Here is a 20,519-nt window from a genome sequence, read left to right as displayed (position 1 = left end):
TGAATGTCTTGAGCAGTGTTCTTTTTTTTGTGCACAGATCAATGGATCTTTTCAAGTCCAAGCAGGGATGTAGTCAATGCTGACCTCGAGGCAACATTTTGCTGGCCTTGGTCCGAGTCACTGTACAGAATCTATGGGAAGTTCTCTCAAGCTGCCTCATGACTCGGAAGAATCAGCCTCGACCTCATCCCTGTATGCAAGTGTGATATATATCTACGATGCAATCTTATGATTAAAGAGAGCTTCAGATTTTGAAGTGTAGCAATCTCCTGAAATGTATGTTTTATTTGAAAATCAAACTAAAATAACTTAATTGGGCATGTTATTCATTATGATATGTATGAATGAAAGCATTTAAGCAATTTAGTGCTCTTGCAAAATAAATTCTGAGTTGTATTTCCTGCAAACCCTCAGATATATTTATAAGCATTTGCCAGTGCATGAAGTGTTTTAATAAAGAGTGGCTTTTGTGCCTATGGAGAGTTATTATTTCTTCAACATTTCTTCATACAAATTATTTCAGAAATCACAATTTGAATATTCCATGACCTCTGATAACAAGAGCAGAATATTTTTGGTGATTGACACACTTTAAAATGATATTAGGAGAGAATGTACTGAAATTGTGTGAAAATAATGGCATAATTGCTGAAGAGGCCTATAAAGATTGAAAATAACATTATTTCAAGTTTTTCTTGAAAAAAACCCATGGAAAATTGAAAATGGCATAATTTACACAAGTTTTCAAAACAAAATACAAAAAAAAAATTTTTTTGCAGAATTTTTAGTACACAAGCCTATGGACAATCAATTGAACGTAAATCGAACGCAAATTTTGCGCGTCCTCCAAAATCTCACATAAGTTACGTTCGATTTGCAATCAATCGCAAAGCTTGCGCTTGATCTACGTTCAATTGATCAAACGCAACTTCTTCTTGCAACAGGATTGAACGTAACTTGCGTTCAATTGCAGATTTGCGTTTAATCGGAGGACTTACGCTCAATTTTGGGAGTTGCGTTCGATTTGCGTTCAATCGCAAGTTTCTTGCAACACCCCACTTATGACAGATTGGTATCATTTTTCTGAATTTGAGTCGCGTGCGTGGCCGAGAGAATACTAAGGAAAAGTATGGTAGTAGCCAGTAGACCAAAGAACCGTTATCTTTCTCTAAGTTCAATGACTTGACACCCCCCCCCCCCCCCCCAAAAAAAAAAAAAAAAAAAAACACTTGGCTCTTCTCCTTCGCTATCTTCTCTACTCCTCTCATTCCCTCCGATTCTCCCTCCTCCTCTTTATATAGGCGCGGCTCGAAGGCGGGGGCTGCCCGTAGAGTTTCCGGAAAAAGGGGGAATATAGGAGAAAAAGAGGCCGAGAAAGAGAAATGTAGTGGGGCAAGAAGAAATAATTATTGTATAATATTGTATTATATAATATATCATATTATGTTATATTATATTGTATGATATTATATACATTTAATTGTATCATATTACATAAGATATATTTTTTTCATAACTTTATGGAACATAATTTGCTTAGGGCCTATTGTGTTCGTCACTCACATTGTCTGAGATAAATAATCCTGTTCAAGGGGATTCAGTGGCGCAAAAACATCCCGTTTGCAAGTCAACACCAAATATCTTTCCTCGCACTTCAAGCTTTTATTATTTAATGTAGTGATATATGGGGATATATGCTTCTTTTTCATGATTGTCCCCTTGTAAGTTCTGAACATAAAACATTTCCGGTCCGTTCGCATTAGACCCTGTTACACCGGATTTCCTACCCGAGACGGCAGTCTCGGGCCGGGGTCTCGGTGCGCCCCGAGACTGGTTTCCAAAAAGTTGACAGCTCCTTTGAAGTAAAGAGATGTTCAAGCCCTTGTGGATGATGCATCACAAGGGAGTCCAGATAGGATGGGTTTGGATCAGGGACGTGAGAGGAGGTTTGATTCAGAGCCTGTGCAGAGCTGGATTCAGAGGGGGTGGCAAGATCCTGGAAGTGCCGAGTCCTGCCCTGGATGATCATCGGGCCCAGAGTAGGCGAGACTAACCTCCAATGTTGAGGTGGCGCACATCAGAGTTAGGACCTCATTCTTTCACTATATAGTATCCTCCTCTGCCTCGTCATTATTATCATCATCACCATCCTCATCCTCCTCATCATCATTATCATCATCATAATCATCATCATCACCACCACCATCATCATCACCATCATCATCACCAGCATCATATTCATCATCATCATCTTAATCATCATCAATTTATTAAAACCTAACTAACATAATCCTTCCTTATTAAAAAAATGCCCAAAGGTAATATATAGTATTTATATGCCTCTCTTTTCCCTATCGCTTTAAATTCTTTTAAACGGTTTTTTTATGGTAAATTTTATTTTTGTTCTTTTTGACCATATCATTATAGTCGAATCAAAACGAAAGTACATGGTTTCAGTCACCTGAAATGAATGAATGAATAAATAAATGAATAAATAAATAAGTAAAAATAATGAATAACTTTTGGGACTACCTGTTTGTTTTCCAAACGAGAGGCCGCGGAAGAGCCGGGTCGGAAGGGGTCACCCCCGCTAATTTTCAATAAGTGTGTCCAAAAACGTAAAAATTACCATCTTAATGAGATTATTTTGGATGGGCATCCTCATCCCCCCCCCCCCCCCCCATTTCGAATAAAAAAATTGCAGCCCCTGTAAACACCAGCGCCTCTATCTACCTGTTCATTTAATGGTTCAGGTATATGGGTGTGGAAATGAAATTGCGCCATCTACACGTTTACGCAGACGTCAAATGTGAACTAAATTATATTCAGCAATTTGTGTAACATCCATCCTTATCATATCTTACATTTCATGATCCTATTCTTGATTAATTTTCGAACATTTCAGTTTAATCCGCTATCGCAACTTATCTCAATATTGGTTCCATTCTTTTCGTCTTGCAATTTAGTTGATTGCGTCTAAAAGTTGCATTAAAAAGAAATCGTATATAATTATTATCATGTATTTTTTACCTGGATTTTTGCCCAATGTTATACGCTTCTCTTCTGCCGATTACCCGACCTCTTTAGCTATGACATTTCAGCCCTAAATTTTAAATTCAATATCAGATTATAGAATCCACTGATGTACTGAGGGGGGGGGGGGGGCTCGGTGGCATGCCCTCTTAAAGTTCAAAGACCAAGAAAAGAAAAGGAATTTAAAAAAAATATATAGGCCTAACTTCATATAATTCGGCCTAACCTTACTCTAATTCCATGCCCTAATGTATACATTTTAACTTTAACTGACAAGAAACACACTACATAGCTGAGGTGGAAAAGCGGGCTTAGAGAAAGGGTGAAAGAAACAAAGGAGAACTGCGCTATTGTCATTTAGCCGCGCGAAGCGTGGAAGCAAAAATTATGAATTTAGAGCAAGAGTGAAGAAGTTTTGTTAACATGGTTAAGGTAATTCTTTTGAAAAAACTCAAGAATAAAAAGACAAACCAACAAAACTACCTTTCTTCCCTTTTCTCCCTTCGCTTTTTCTTTTCTCCTCTCTTTCCCCCTTCTTTTTTTCCCTTTGGGGACTTGTTTTTTTGTGAGGGGGGGGGGGGGCGACTGCTCCCTGGCTACGCGCCTGCCGAATGGCCGGTTGTCCTCACTGACCAGATAATCCTGGGATCGCACCGGGAACCTTCTGGTCAGACAAGAGTTTTGATGGACTAGTTAACATTTAATGTTCAACTCTTCAGCCCTGTTGTCTGATCATAAGGTATCGGCACGGTTTGTATTCATCTCATTTTTTCTAGTCCTATTCATAACTCCAAGTCACCGAGAGTTGTGCCCAATGTAAGAGCCATTTCAGGCGTTGTTAATTTATGTTCCTGTAATAAAATATAAATATCTAGTCACTATGATCACAAGCCTCCCCCCTAATTTATGTGTTATATTCAAATGGCCCGTATTCTGAAGTCAGGTTTAACTTAGACCATGGTCTAACTCTGTGCTGAAATTATGGGAAGCCATAACTGTCAAAATTTGTATTAAGTTGTATGTTTCTTATGTTTACTGTGCTCTTCCCTGATTCATCGATGGTAAAGACAATCATCTATTTATACTTCCTAGACAATTATGAATGATTTGAGAGCCAAATGAGCTTAAATATAATCCCTCTACCGTTTTATGTAACAATTGGCTATCAATACTTAAACCACAACTTTAAACCTGAGTTGAAGTTAAACCCGACTTCAGAATACTGGACATTTTCTCCACACCTTACATCAATTCCCATTCCCAACATTATAGGACCAACGTTGTTTTTCTTTGGAGCTTATTCATTTTCCCCAAGTCGTATCTTCATTCTCAGCATTATATGAATGAAATTATGGCTTGGATAAAGAAAATAGGGGTTGGGTCGCGCCTGTTATCAACTCAATCATCTCTATCATCACTCTGATTACCATCACCACGTCATAATCATCATCATCACTGGCGTACAAATTGGAGGGGGGGTGCTTTGGGGCGCTTGCCAACCCCCCCCCCCAAAAAAAAAAATAATAATAATAAATTCCACGACCATGAAAGAAAAAGAGAAAGGGGAGAGAAAAGGATGAAATATGGTATTATTTTCTGAATATTATGTCAAAATATATCAAAACCTGGATTTAAAAAATAAAAATGTCGAAAAATTTGCTCGCTCGCTCACAACTTTCAATAATTTTTGCGCGATATGCCATATCTGGCCCCCTCATTTTTTCTCACTACGCCACTGATCGTCAAAAAAAAAATCACCATCGTGATATCTTCATCATCACGAAGTTCAACATTTCCACCATCGTTGTCAATCATTACTACCACCAATATCATCGTGCATCATTACCACCACCGCCATCACGATCACAACCACCATCATCATCATGAATACCATCATCAATATCATCATAACCAACATCATCCACACCACCATATTACTATCATGCACGATCTTCAACATTTCCACCATCATCATCACACTACCACCAACATAACCATGTATTACCACCACATCATCATCATCGTCGTCCCCGTCGTCGTCATCATCATCATCACATCATCATCGTCATCATCATCATCCCCAGCACCACCACCACCACTTGTGGCATCATTACTCAATCATATTACAGGTAGTACTTTAACAATGCTATAAATGTCATGAGAGATTAATATTTTTTTTAACTTTATTTTTGTTTCAAAATAGCAACATTGCTACAATACATAAATAGGTCGGACCACCTATAAAAGAAAATCAGAGGCCCACTCAATTTTTCTTGACCAATATCTTACATTTTTGAATAAATAGTTACACATCAACAAGAATAAATAAGTTTATACACAACTCCATGTACATCATTAATTCATAACCCAAAATACCCACTGGCAAATTCCGACATGAAAAGAAAATACAGAAAAGGGCCAACAAAAATATTAAAAGAAACATAAGTGTATGGAAGATATGAAGTATTTAGTTTGTAATTTATCATCTGTAAGAAATAAAACCAAACTAAACAAGCTACATATAAAAAAATACTAAACATTTCTTACATTGGAGACAAACTAGACAACAGAATGAGTGAAAAAATAAATAAATAAACAATAACGTTGCGAATTGTAAAAGATATTGAATTGAATGGGATCCTTTTATCTCTTTGGAGTATTTCACATACATGATTTCTTTGATTTCATTTATCACAAGAAGTGAAGTCGGAGCAGAAGAAAAAAATAGGGAAAGAGAAGTAGAGAAAGAGATAGAGAGAAGGGGGATGGAATTAAACTATTTCTTTGAGGAATGAGAATTTGTGAGCAAACAAAAATTAATGGCACTTTAAACGACATTTTAACAAAAAATATTATGAACAATAGTATTTCCCCACATATCATTTCCGTGCAAGATAATATATTTTGCGTAGGAACAGGTGCCATGGTATAAACAGCGCCTTATCTGTCGGTCTTATCGAGATTGCACAAGATTTGGTGAGTAGGTTATGATGCTACCCCTACATTAAATTGACAGACTTAATTTCAGTGTCAAAGTGAGCTATATAAATAATAATATAAATGCCATCTTCTATTCAATGTCCTTCTCAAAGGACAGTATCAACAATTATTCCGGTCCAGTACGACTCCAATTCAACAATTGGCTTACTCCCATCCTTTCCATGTTAAAGTGTGGAAGAATATGTGTTTGGTGGAATCTTAAATCACCAAGTGATTTCCTGTTAGATAAATAATGCTCAAATTGCAAAAATACTCAAGTCTCTATCATTGTACTGATCATATATACATTACATAGAAGGAAGAGTAGTACAAACATTTGCAACATACTTCGCCTTTGTACTCTAACTTGCTCCCTCTTCACAATTAGGTCTCAAGTCCCTTTAATTTCCTTATTCTTTTTTTTTTAATAAAAAATATGTCTTAGATTTCCTCTTTCTTAAGCTTAGGACAATTATGTAAATTATGAGTTCTTTCAATTACAGAACTGATAAATCTCATTTCCGTATTTTTTTTTCATTTCACAAAAAAATTATCTTCCTAAATTATTACTCAAAATAGATACCATAATTTTCTCTTAATTTATTTGAAGACAAAATTTAGACAAATTGAAAAACAGACACTGATTAAATACACATCATGTTATTTACTTAAAGTAGAAAATATTTTTTTCTCTTTCTTCATTTGAAGAATAAATCAAGAAAACTCAAAATTACGAGACCTTTGTTACTTGATTATATCACGTTACTGTTTATTATAATTATTCAATTTTTTTACTGTAAAATCGCACCAATCATTTTTAAAACCTGAACTGGAATAATGAATAAACCAAAATTTATTTTTCTCACTGATAATTCACTTGTTTAAACAGGGATCAGTGAAGACCTCAATGAGAACACAAACTTACTTCTTCACAAAATGAGTGTCGATTTAATTTCTTCAACACACTAATCTGAGGTACCTTCCCAGTCGAAACATTCCCCATCCTTTCTGCATCATATGAAAATATATGATTCCCGATCATAACGAGTCATGATCCTAAATCTCCTTGGTTTGGAATCCAATGTCAATCTTATACCCCAGCAATTTGTTTGTCCTCCATCCTCCGTATCATAGCACCTGTACTCTCCAAACCGATCTCCATCTCATCGCCCCCACCCTGGTGATGGTCCATCATCATTGGTTCCTTCCCGTCACCCAACATCTCCTTCTCCGCACCGTCCAGGTGGGGTCCACCGGCAGCGCCCAAGGCATCGCGCCTGCAGTAGCTGTAGCGGTGATTCATGTGCTGGCTGTAAGAGCCCGAGTGGGAGAACTTCTTGAGACACCGGTCGCACTGGTAGGGTTTCTCGCCGGAGTGGAGCCGCGAATGCTCCATCAGGTGGTGTTTGTGCTTGAAAGCCTTGCCACATTCCTTGCACTGGTGAGGACGCTTGCCTGGAGAGGTAACATACAAGATAACAATCTACAATGAGTATTTGGAGTGCTTTTACAAAGCTTTAGCAATATTAAACAAAAAAGAGAAGAATAAAGCCATCCTAGAAAAATATTGTATAAATTGATGAATAAATGAAGAAATTATTTTGTTCTTCCTTAAACCAGACACTATTTGTGTTTTAAATAAAACAATGACATGCATTTCTTAACTTTCTTCATTTCTTTCTACCTTGCTAATGGTGCAATTCCCATTTTCTTGAAGTATGATGAATGATTGTAAATCTGATCTTAAAAGTAAAAATATGACATTTGCAACACTTTGAATGAACTTGAAAAAGTGCCCCATCTGTTACCCCCTGACAAAGGAACAGTGCATGGTTGGGTTAAGGTCATAGACTGCGTTATCGGAATCATAACCCTGACTATTCTCACTGCTCGGGAAAGAGCAGATCTTGAGTTAGGCTTTGCATCCAAGGTATAGACAAAGTGACTTGCACTTTGATTTCCTACAGATCATAGCAACCTACAATTGTGACATATACAACATCTGTTCTTCCCCTCACTGCTAATAAAATTGATTCTCAGGATACTAAGAGATATTATCTCAAATAGAGCATTAGCATATTGTTTTGTTCGTCACTATCATTAGTCTGTACTTAAAAGGGATTTTCTTCATGATAGATAACAATGAACTTTGCATTAGTCATGCAGAGGGAAGGTCTGTTGCCAAAACACTCATTAGCATTTTGCACAAGTATTGTCTCAAACCATTTTTCTATCATCATTTTCTTCAATCAAACCCTTGGTGCCCATTGTAAGGCTTTTTGTGGGTTTTACCCGTGTATTCAATCATTTTGAAGATTTATTTAGTGTTTGTTCATTAATTACCAAAATTCATGCGGAAAAATTAGAATTTGGCTGTACATTGATGATTTCATTAAAAAAAAAGTTTATATTGTATTTGAGATGATTTTGTGCAGTCTTTTTGAAAAAAAAATGACTGCAGGTATTTTTTTCACGAAAATATTACATTCAAAGTGAAAGGAAGAGAAGATTTTGTTATAATTATACAGTCTCAGATTTTCAAACCTCAAGCCAGAATATGTCTTCAAGAAAATCAACGCTTGAATTACATCTGAAATGTGGGTTATGGTGATGAAGAAGATGATACTTTCAAGTCTAGAAAATGGCTTACTTCTTGTTAAGTACCTGAGTGCTCGTAGACGTGTCGGAGTAATGAGCTGTGTTTCTGGAAGGTCTTGGGGCACTGTGAACAGGCGTACTGTCCCGAGGAGGTCCTGGATGGCTTGTCCGATCTCCTGCGTCTTCCAGGACCAATACCAATGTCGCTCATTGAATCTTCTGACGCGATGTCAGATGAATTGTCGGCTGCGGCTGTAAAAATGATGACAAGGAAATATGGCCCATTGATATTGATTGACAGAAATGTATTATACAAAAGGTCAAATAGCATTTTCTTTTACAGCATAAAATAGAACAAATCATTCTCATTATGCATTTCGATTTCCCATCACTTTCAGGTGCAAACAATATCACATTTTTAATTACTGAATTCTGTGAAAAAGTTATACGACCATTGCTATTTCATTTTAAATAAACATTGAAATTTACAATTTTTTTTATTTTAAACTTAATAAAAATTTGATATCATTTGTAGGAAGTTATACTTTTAGTTAAAATGCATAATCAACTAGAACTCAATTCACTTACCATGGTTTTGATGAAGTCCACCTCCATTGAGCATAGCAGGTAGGAAAGGATTGGTTGGTCCATAGGCAGCACCTAGGTGGGCCATGGTACTGGGCATGAAACCAGTCTTGGCAAGAGCACTGTAGACATCTGGCACCTGAAGATGAGAACTGTACACCGGAGGTGGGGCCACAGGGTAATCTACTCCATCAGCAAATCTCATCCTCTTGGCGGCATAGCCACCCATGGTGGGAAGGTAAGCATACAGAGGCTCAGGGTATGACCGCTTCAGGAGCATGCTGGCGTCTGATACCGACGAGGTGTTGTTGGTGGCTGTGGACGAGGGGGTGCTGGTCTTGCCAGGGATTGGGCTTGTCCTGCTCTTGTGAGCTTTGATGCTGTTCTCGTAAAGGCTGGAAGTGAGCGGCTCAGATGGTGCATATGCTGGAGGAAGAAGGTAACCGTTGGCAGCGGCAGCTGCAGCAGCAGAATAGAGTGCCGAGTAGTTGTAGCCATAGACAAGCTTTGGTGGGATGGAAGACCTGCTCAAAGAAGGTGGAGGTGTCGCTTTCCGCTTTGGCAGAGAAAGATCAAGTGGAGAAGTGTCTGTTGTTTCCTTGGTTGGTGTAACAGATCGGGCGGGGGATCGAGTATCTCTATCCATGGGCTCTAATCGCTCACGCACTCTGGGTTCAGTTTCACTGCCTGTCGGGCTGACATCCATTCTCTTGTATTTATGAAAGGTGTTTCTGGTGGAGTCTTTAGGTAAGGAATTAATACTGCTGCTTGGGGAAGGAGGGAGGCTGTCTGAATCACCCAATCTCTCACCACTGCTGCTGCTGACTGAAGCCGTTTCCAAATCGCAGTTCTCTGTCGGGGATTTCAAACAAGCCTCCTTGCTATCGATAGCTTGAGCTCCCGGGTGTTCTTTGATGTGCTGTGTGGGTGGAACAACTGTCACAACTGGGGATTGCCTCATTAAGCTCAAGCTCTTAAGCGATGGATCCGAGCCCTCCTCCTCGAGCTTACGTGTGCGCTGGAACCACTTGTTGACAAGCTGCATAGGCAAATTTAGTGCTACTGAAATTTTTTCAATACCGTCCTCAGAAGGCTTAGCTTGCATGGCATAGAATGCACGTAGAGCCTGTTCTTGGGCCTTTGAAATGGTCTCAAGCAACTTTGATATATCAGTTGTCTCGGTAGCCTCGGGTTCAAAGCTCTCAGCTTTACGAGGGGAAATCTCACTTCCTGAATTGGGGCTAGCTTTTGGAGACAGGTGCTGTTCCCTCACCCTTTCACTCTCTCTTGGTGATGACAACATCTCCTGAGGACTTTCAATATCTTCTTCATCATTCTCCTTTTCTTTGTCATGGTTAGAACTCTCATCATTCTTGTGTTGGGCTAAGAATTCTTGTTGCATCTCGTAATAGCGATCTAAAGTGAAATTACCAATGTTTTGTTGAGGCTGTGGATTGCCACTGAAGAGCTTCATCTTCAGCACATCCTCATTGAGGTCACAGAGATAACGCTCATGCTGATGAAGATCGATAGGACTGTGGAACTCTCGTCCACAATACTTACATCCTGTTCTGTCTGGATTTAGGTTAATCTGAGAAGGAAAGCGCGTTTCCAAACAGCGATTAATTGCTTGAGCTTCATGCACTTTCTTTAGGGTATAGTCCACAATGTTATAACTCTTCTTCTCTTGATGAACACCATTTCCATTCAAGAAAGTTTTTGGTTTTTCTGGTTCTTCAGGTGTCTTTTGAGAAGGTGTTGCCTTTGGCAAGGGAGTAACAGCTGCCATTTTTTCAAGCTTGAAAGGTCTGATTTCAAAGGGACTTGCAACAACTGGGGCTGTGTCGCTTGTTGTCTTTGTTTTCTTTAATTTTGAGATGTCAGTTTTTTGCCCGTCTTTCTGTTGTTTGCACACAGTAGATGCCACAATTTGAAGCACCTTCTTTACAGCATCATTTGCAGGACTTGTTAAAGGAGTAGTGCTTCCATTGTCCTCTGTATCGCTGCTTGGGAGACCCTGAACAGAACCATCAGCATTGGGAATCTTGATGTGGAGAGGAGTCATGAAAGCTGGGGCACTACCCTTCGGCTCACTTAATGGTCTTGATTCACAAGTGTCTATATCGCTATGAGGTGATTGCAAAACAGGCGAGGGAAGGCTATTGATTACTTTGACTGGAGGAACTCCTGCTATCCTGCTGAGGGCCGGAGGTTGCTCCTTGACCGGTGAACACTTTTTGCTGCTTATGTGAGAGCTGTAGGATCCAGAATGTGAGAAACGTTTGAGGCAAGTTGGACATTCATACGGTTTCTCTCCACTATGAATACGCAAGTGCTCCTTGAGATGATGTTTGTACTTGAAAGCCTTACCACACTCTCCACACTTGAACTTGCGATTCCCAGATGTGTGGGTCAGCATGTGTCGTTGGAGTCTGTAAATGTTCACGAAGGCTTTATTGCAGATATCACAAATTTGGTTGCGCCCTGGCATATGCGTGGCCATATGACGCTCCAACTGGGACTTGTAGGCAAAGCAGTAGTTGCATTCCGGGCAAGAAAAATTGTTGAAAGTCTTCTCGTGTCTGTACTTGATGTGCTCTTTCAGGGAGGTGAGGCGTTTATATGAGCGATCACAGTACGGGCAGTCTTCAGGTTTTCCAAGCTCGCCCTCGATTTCAGTTTCATTGTCATTTCCTCCTATAAGTGAAGAGAAAAGAAGAACACAAAAGATAATGAGTGACATTTCCTGATTATTCGCATTGTCACACCTCTTATAAACAATCCCCTAAATTCACCATAAAAACTAAGTTACACATCTGGAGTAGCGATATTTTTTTTTCTTTCACTTCCACCTTTGGTTAAAAGATACCCATCAAAATGCCTTTATTACAAATATAAAATGATATAATGGCACTTTCACTTTTTAAGCCCACTTGACTTATAGCATGTAAAAACACATTTAATTCACCTCATTGAAAATAATTCAAGTACCTAGGAATAAATGGGTATTCACCTTTCAATTCCTTTCACTTACTAAGACTTATCTAAACATCTCAACTTTGTAGTACCCAGTGGTTTCAATTGTAACAAATAACTATAGAAGATAGTAAGATGGGATCGGAGTGGGATTTTGTTTCAAATCAAATCTACTTTTCACAAACCTTCAAAAATAAGAGAACTTTAGACAATTGATCAGTTTCACATGATATAAGTGGCAAATATTGTCTCTGGAATTCTAATAGTGTGGATAATAAAGAGTTTTCTCGCTTCTGGGTTTAAACTTGCACTTAAACCAGCCAACAATTCAATCAATAAAGGGAAACTTTTTTAATAATTTCTTTGACATCCCAAACAAACCCCACAAAAGTGAGAAATGATATCAAATTTCCATCGTATTATTGTCTAATTACCAATCATGTCACAAATACTCATTTCCAGGTACTAACAAGGGAACATTCTCATTTTTCATCTGTCATGCACATCTGTCACTAACCCCTAATCCCTGAAATGCAATGATTCTACATACAAAATGACAGGAACTCGCCACTTAGCTCCTATTTGTACATATTATGACAAAAGTGAATTTTTGCTGGCCTCCCCCTCCATTCGTCACATGACACTTTAGATCCCTTCCCTTGATCCTTTTGGTGACTATGTTTGAGGCCATTCTATGTATTCTGTTTCTTTGTTTTCTTGATTTGTAGCGGTATAATTGAGATAAAACTGATAGAGAGCCACGGGTAACCTCGATAGGCTAGTGCTTAGTCTATTCAGAGTACTTTGATCAGGATGCGTTCACACTCGCACTTTGATACATTCTGCGAGACTGCAAGCATGTCTTGATTCCCAGTATTTAGTATTGAAAGTCTGCAAAACTGTAGACAAAATATGAATTGAACATCTTTCGAAATCAGTTTAAAGCAACGCTCCTCAGTTGCCTCCATTTAAAAAGGGCTTTTTAAAGTTTGAACATCTTTTCTTCAAAAAATCTGCACAGAATTTGCAACTACAGCAAGCCGATACAGTGCCACATATAGCGAAAAGAGGACCACAAGCTTCCAACTCCCTGAAAATGTTGACCCAATTTATCTGTCTTAATCGCTAAGCAAGTATTGCAAGTGTGAACACCCCTGAAAAAAAGAGGAACAAGGGGATTAGTGAGAACTTGATCTCTTGTGGGGGTTAAGGTACTTCAAAGACTGATCCCATCCACCTATATACTGATACTGATCTCACAGTCTATATCTATAAGGATGCTGGAGATGATTATTATCAAACACAATCTATCCCCCAAAATCCATGCAGAACGTGAGGAATCATTGACAAAGAAGGGAGAGGAAGGGGAGATTTGATAACATAAAGAGACAAACACTGATTAGAGTCACCAAAAAGTAACTTTTCAAGAGTTTGCTCTTTTAAGTGTCTGAACTGAAACAAAATTGATTTTATAGACAGGTCAGTGCCAAAATGTATTATGCAGAAGGGGAGGGGGGACTACATGTAGAAAGTGGGTATGTTAATTGAGGACGGGGAAGGGTATGAAAGTTTATGTATTTTGTTTCTACCCATTCAGGAGAAGAAACATACACACCTGGGGTATCAGGGTCGTCTGTGTCGCCATTGACTCCATCCATGTCTTCTACAGGTTCAGGATAGATGATGGCAGTGTCGCTGCGGTTCATGTAATCCTCCAAGTTGATGACACCATCTACTCCTGTCTCCCCATTCCTGAACTGATGAGGAGGGGGGTGAGGAGAGGGATGAGGATGGTGGTGATGCATTCCATTCTTCTGATGGAACTCCTTATCTGGTTCCATGTCGTCCACCCCATCGTCCTTGTCCCCATCGCTCGTTTCCTTGTCCATCTCGACCTCATCTTCATCATCCATGAAGCTTCCTTTGTCATCTCCATCACTGTCCTCGATTGTAGAGCTGTTGCTATGGTAACCATTCTCTGGGCTGGGAGATATAGGGTCGTTACCATCTGTGAGGATTGCCTGAGTCATGCCTTTTGGGTTTCCATCGATGTCAACTGTGGAAATATAAAAACGAAAATAAATTTAGATTCAAATAAATAACTAATACATCTATAGTATAGGAATAGGAATTTTAAATATCCTCCTCCCCCTCCAATAAATGAGTTTAAACCTTAGTTTCACCAAGCAATGACCAAAAATGACCAAAGCCAGAAAACCAAATTGATTATCTATAGGAAATTAACCTCAAGTCCTCCATATTATTTCGTTTTGTAATAGTAATTGTAATTCAGTTCAAAATCATACAAGTAATAGTACATCAACAAACACTGTTCACAAAGTCAAATAATTATTCATAATACACAAAAATTATAACAATACAGACACAATAGGCGTGATCGCCGAGTAATGACCAACAAAATAAAACAGTTAAAAAACACTTTCTTTTTTTTGCAAAAAGAAATAAATACGTTGTAACAAACTTCGGTTAAAATTGCAATTGATGCGGTCCAGCTTATCATAAAGGAAAACAGATGACAATCCTATCATTCTAGCTATGTTTCTTTCAAGTTTCAGCGACAAGAACAAATCGCGCAAGTCTTTTTTTACCGGTTGCGTGTGCTTCCGCGGATAGGCAGAGAGAAAATGGGAATTGCGAGTCGAGAAAGAAAAATCGGCCATACCTGAGGCATGCAAAAGCCGCCTGTACTGGAGGTAGTGATACTTCATCACCATGTCACTTTCGGGGTGCCGACAAGCTTCTCCAAAATCACGCACACCACAAAATAATATGAGGGATATCTCCACTCATTTGAAGCAAAAATATAGCAATCAGTTGCGAACAAAAAACTGTTTTCAGCCCTAATTCACAGGTAAGTCAATACAGATCAATGTCGAAGCGATTATTTTTATCACAAATATCAGGTCACCGATGGTTGCTAAAAGTGCAAAGCAGTCCGTAAGACATGAACATGATGAAGAAGAAAATAGTTTATATCAACGAATACATGTACATCGATATCTAAAAGTCCTTTGAACTTGAGGTAATTATCCAATGTCTTGAATTTTCCAATGAGTCGAGATGATTAACACGAAAGCTGAACTGAAGCCACATATATCTCTCCTTTTTGGTGGTATATTCCAAAGGAGAGATACAAAATATATTCGATGTAATATGTTCCGCTTGAATCTCGGGATGATTGGAATAAAATATCCACTGCTCGATGTCTAAAAACATCTAGATGAGAAGAAAACCCCAGCTTTCTCTAAATGGGTGGCTCTTGTTGGACAGAAGACAAGATAAATAGAGAGGAGAGAGCGGTGGAGTTGTTGTCGCGCCGGTGACTTGAGGACAGATTGAGAAAGATTGGCGGAGCGCTCGACGAGGGCAGAGACACGAAGTCTGGGGTTTTGTCCTCGAGAACAAGAGAAGGACAAAAGCCATTCAGTGGTACTATTAAAATGCGGAGGTGATCACTTCTCCCGGTCATCAACACAAGATGCTCGACTCTTTTCTGTTCCACCCCTCTTGAGAATCAGGAAGCTTTTTTTGAATGAGGTCACTCAAGCAAGATGAACACTATCTCCTCCAAACACCTAGAACAGCAATTCAGTATTTAATTCGCGGAGAAAAGAGGATCAAATCCAAAAGGTGTGTGTTAACATCACAATCAGCTCTTGAATAAAAAGCTTCGTTAGGATTTTTTTTAGCAGCGATGAAACACAAGGGCTTAGAGTCAACCAAGTGGAAAAGTCTAGTAGCGGAAAGTCAATTGATGTACTACTATTGAAGTATAATAGATGCAAACAAAAGGTACTAACTTCAGATTAACAAAATAGAACACACTGCATTACCTCGCATGCATGGGTTATGAAAGTTCGATAAAGCCATTTCGATGCCTCGCTTGTTACGCGTATTACATGCTATCAAATTATTGTTCCCAATTCCAATAGCAATTTTCCCTCTTCTCCCTTTTCAGTATGACAATGTCTTTTTAAAAATATTGTTAGCCAACCCCTAAAGTGTTAGAAAAAGGGAATCTTGTTTGTCATGCCTTAGCGGCGGAAACAATGAGAAGAAAATTCGTTGGCTCCAGTCTGGTGCGGTCCACAAAGCACCTGCACATATAGGCTGAGGAATGAAGAAAAGACCCACCTTGCAGAGCGGCGCCACTCTGTCTGAGTGGCCGAGCTGAGCCCCATTCAAGCCGTCTGCGAGATCGCTATACCCTACGCCTCATGAATTATTAACCTGATAAAGCTCCAACACCTGACTCGCCTCCACAAAGGCAGTGCTATTAGCCGTCACATGTGAGCTCAGCGAATACATAGTAGGCAGGTGATTGGCTCGGCTGTTTTCCTCACGAAATTATTTTTCACTCCTTCCCATTTTTTTTTTTTTTTTTTTTTTTAAGAAAACATGCACATTCAACAATTTTAATTAACCGTCGAGTGAGTCTCCCTCCTCTCCAGGTCAGTCGAACAGAATTACAGAAAATAGAGACCACTTCTCGCGACCATCCCTTTCAATGATTAAAACAATCAGAGTAAAACTTATAATCATTGTGCAAAAACCAAACTGAAATAATAGAATTTGACAGATTCCACCTGAAATATCGTAATGCTGTTTGTAAGTTGTGTATAAAATGACAGAAGAAACACTCTATGTAAATCAACAGGGGCACGAGACATCAACATCGGACCTTTTCAAGAAGGTATGATCATGATTTGACTATTTTAATTCATAGTTTTTTCGAATATATTGTATGCAAGGCACAATGTGTGTTTCTGAACATATTAAGCCTACAAATGACTTTTGTTACACACATTTTTCAATCGAGTACAGGAAAAAAAAGGAAGAGAAGATAAAGGTCTGGCGAAATAGTAGTTTTCCTGTCACTACTGTTGGTGCTGTGTACATTGTAAACAGGATAACCAAACATGATTGCCTATCGGTGGAGATCCCCCAGACTGTGCGGCGCCGTGTCACCATGGCAACTGGCTCCTCCTCCAGCTAGATAAACGACGGAAGCCCGCGACGCATTCCCAGAGGATGTGTGAGTTTCAGCACATGGATCCTCGTTAGGGCCCGAATATTTTCCTTTAGTTACTCGTACCGTTTGCTCGGTATATGGACAAAATGACATCCACCACTGTGGTGATATTATGAATTAAAATTACGACCTTTAAGCATTCTAATTACTTCTTCGTATGGACATTCAAATAACAATATAAATTCATTCAAAAATCTATTTGAATACAAAATAATACTGCTTAGAAATCTTGAGCGAACTTTTTTTTATGAAGTATGCAAAGTTTGATAGTAGCACATACCTCTCTTTGTCACCCTCATGTCTTATATTCCAATCAATATGGCACAACTATTTCGTCTTAACCCTGGACAAAGACAGCAACTTTTATAATTAATTATATCAACACCCAGATCCTGTTCTTTTCTTGCATTTCTATCACAAAATCAGGTGGGTCGCTATTCCTATTCCCTTTGTCTTGCCAATATGACCCTCCACCAAACATTCTTTCGTCTTGTTCGAAAGAGGTATCTTATTGTTTGGAGTCTGTTGTTCCCGATATTGGGGATTATAGTGTAAGATCAGTGACTAATGACTTCAAGGAGGCAATTAAGACCCTAATTGACCACCAATTGACAGGTGTCTGATCATAGAGAAGCGGAGGGATTATCGTTGACTTAATAGGACAAAGGGAAGAATACTATCCCCTTATTTTTGTCACGCAAAGCCAAGGGCATAATTAAGTTCTTTTAATTGTTAAGGGATTGCTATTGCCGAGATTATTGTACCATACTGTAACGCAGGTGATTGCAAACAAAAAAGGGCCACATACACAATTTTCATTATACGAAGACCAATGTTGTCAGGGTTAATGAAAATTTTAAATCACTTTTTGCAAATATGGAGTATTTTAGTAAATGAAAATATGTGGCATTTGAGAAATACAAAGATAGGTGAAGCTCATACATTATCTCTATTGCAAAGACGATAGCACAGAAAATGCCACAGAGACCATAGTTTTTCTTTAGAATCTATGGGGCCACTGCATGCATAATCAAAGAGAGTGATTTGTGAGTCACGGACGAACATTTTTGCAAAATAATAACTTTGGAGGCCTAAAGATAATTGAAGAAAAAAAAATGCATAAAATCTAGGCTTCATAATAAAGGGTATGAACATGGAAGTGATGTAACCCCGTAGTGGTATATTTCTATATAGTGTTCTGAAAAAATACTGAGCTAGATTGTCAGTTTCCGATTCATATACGAATTAATTATGACTATCGAGAACGGACACAATAAAAGTTAGCTGCCTAAAGGTCTCCTTTGCAATATAGGCGCGGATCCAGCGATGTTTTTTTTTTAGGGGGGGGGGGCTCAAATGTTAGAACTGTCCAAATCGAGATGTATATTCCTATCCTTTATGTTCTAATCAATTAATTCCAAAATAACACTTATTGAAAGTGGATGAATATAGTATTGCCTAACGCTATAAATACTGGAAAATGACAAAATGCACATTGAAGAGGGCCCGATTTATAAGACCTGTTATAACTAATTTGCAATGACAATTTTAGCGACTGAAATCATCTAATTTGATTGGCCTATCGTAAATTTGTTACAGAATTTGCGCATGAAACGGACTGATTTGTATCTGAAAATGTACACGGGAAGGAAAATACAGCGACTGGAATATCATGAGCCAAATAATGCAAAAGTTGGACGCAACGAGAAACAGAATGTTACCTTTGAGTGTCCCGAGCGGGGCTCACTTTGTGCTGGTACACCTGGATTATTTGAGAAATATTCACAATAGCCAGCTGGCGCCGAGGTGTCGCCAGTCGAGAATCAATATGCGACACGGCGCCGCCCGCAGTCACCGTAAATCGAGCTCTCGGAGTAAAACCTGTCCTCGTTACCTGGGATTTTTGCCCCACATTTTGATTACCCTATACCGTTTGGCAGAAGTCATATAAATCGTGCGAGATGTTCAAAAGATCGCGAGTTCATGCCTTTTTGACGTTCATTTAGCCGAATTTATAATTGTATCTTCTCGTGAATATAAATCCCTGAAAAAGACCCTTTGAATAGAAAGAAAGGAATTTATTATAAATTTTATTTCAACTTCAAATGCACCTGGTCTAACTGAAGTTGTTTTAATAAGTGACGTTCGACATTGGAAAAAAAAAAACCAAATCAGTGAGTCCCATTCTCGAGAAATATCGATGGAAATTTGTTTTTAAACACAACTTGAACTTCATCATACCTATGTCATCACGGTGCGGTGTACGGTCACTTCTCGAACTCGACGCACTTTCACCGAGAGACCGGACACCTTTCGAGCCGTGTCACACGAATTGATGCGACACTGGCTCCACGATTCCATCTGGTGAAATGAACGAGCGCGAGACAGGCGGGCAGGGGAACGAAGAAAATAAATACATACACACAAGTGCGCTTTGTGGCGGGTAGTCATACCGTCAAGTGCCTTTTGATAGGTATTTCATGTTGTTGCTTCCAAATAGCCCGCTCGCAAGATTTTTTTTGGAATGATTTTCCTCTCAATTTTTCGAATAAAATCATGTATTCAAATGAAAAATAGGTCCATTTTTAAAAGAAGAAACAAGTTGAGGATCCGCGATAGCTTCTGTTTGATTCGGGCTTATTAAAAAGGAGAAATAAAATAACAGCACTGGGGGAGGTAATATGACAGCAATCACTAATCACTCATTAGGGAGCTTAGCTTGTGGAAACATTTTTTTTTTAACGAAATCTCAATTTTGATCTCTAAAATCATATATATCTGAATAGTTTAGGAATTATTGATCACAGATAATAATGGTTTCGGCAGTTGAGGAATAGATCTGCAATGACCCAAATTTATATGTCTGTAAGTCTATTTACACAAGATGATTATCACAATGATAAATAGAGCTATTTATGTCTATGACAGTTTATTCAAATCGTTATTTTAGTTGTATAATTGATATTTGTATAGCGCTTGAGGGGGCATGATATGAAGTCACTGGCTTTTCAAACGATTAATAAAAAGTCGACAATTTCGATAAAATATGGACAAAAGAAAACTTCTTGACCTCTCCGTGGATACTTCTTTTTAATATTTATCTATTTAATCGTTATCATCATTTTTCATCACGGCGTATCAAAAAGTAAAATATAGTTAGACTTGAAGAAAGTCTTCTGTCATGTCCGTTGCAACTAAGCAAAGCAACGTAGAATATTAAAATATATATTTCATTTTTGTATTCTATTCCTTGGTTTAAACAAAATAAAAAACAAAAACGTTCAATAGCCTCCAC

At 38.6% G+C, this 20,519-nt stretch overlaps 1 protein-coding gene across 3 annotated transcripts; it reads right to left on the bottom strand.

The window, feature by feature from the left end:
• Positions 1–5,198: 5,198 nt before the first annotated feature.
• Positions 5,199–19,523, bottom strand: LOC129255690 (zinc finger E-box-binding homeobox 1-like). 3 transcript variants are annotated; one of them, XM_064096847.1, is made up of 5 exons: positions 19,466–19,523; positions 13,787–14,227; positions 9,199–11,892; positions 8,677–8,862; positions 5,199–7,467 (listed from the first exon to the last, which is right to left on the bottom strand). In XM_064096847.1, the coding sequence occupies exons 2-5, from the start codon at positions 14,199–14,201 to the stop codon at positions 7,103–7,105; spliced, it is 3,660 nt and encodes a 1,219-aa protein (XP_063952917.1). In that variant the 5' UTR covers positions 14,202–14,227; positions 19,466–19,523; the 3' UTR covers positions 5,199–7,102. The 3 variants fall into 3 exon arrangements, with proteins under 3 accessions (XP_063952917.1, XP_063952918.1, XP_063952916.1); XM_064096848.1 differs by lacking the exon at positions 19,466–19,523 and adding an exon at positions 14,855–18,850 and having other exon boundaries at positions 8,663–8,862; XM_064096846.1 differs by lacking the exon at positions 19,466–19,523 and adding an exon at positions 14,855–18,850.
• Positions 19,524–20,519: the final 996 nt, after the last annotated feature.

Source organism: Lytechinus pictus, chromosome 3, assembly GCF_037042905.1.
Source record: "Lytechinus pictus isolate F3 Inbred chromosome 3, Lp3.0, whole genome shotgun sequence".
Classification (NCBI taxonomy): domain Eukaryota; kingdom Metazoa; phylum Echinodermata; class Echinoidea; order Temnopleuroida; family Toxopneustidae; genus Lytechinus; species Lytechinus pictus.
The sequence above is the reverse complement of the archived record's forward strand: the minus strand, read 5'-3'. Positions and strand labels throughout refer to the sequence as shown.

Excerpts from the sequence above, each read along its gene's own strand:
- LOC129255690 (XM_064096846.1), bottom strand. The coding sequence starts at position 14,906 with ATGGTGATGAAGTATCACTACCTCCAGTACAGGCGGCTTTTGCATGCC. Across the intron at positions 8,863-9,198 it reads TGGACTTCATCAAAACCATG|CCGCAGCCGACAATTCATCT; the intron begins GTAAGTGAATTG and ends TCATTTTTACAG. Across the intron at positions 7,468-8,676 it reads ACACGTCTACGAGCACTCAG|GCAAGCGTCCTCACCAGTGC; the intron begins GTACTTAACAAG and ends TTACCTCTCCAG.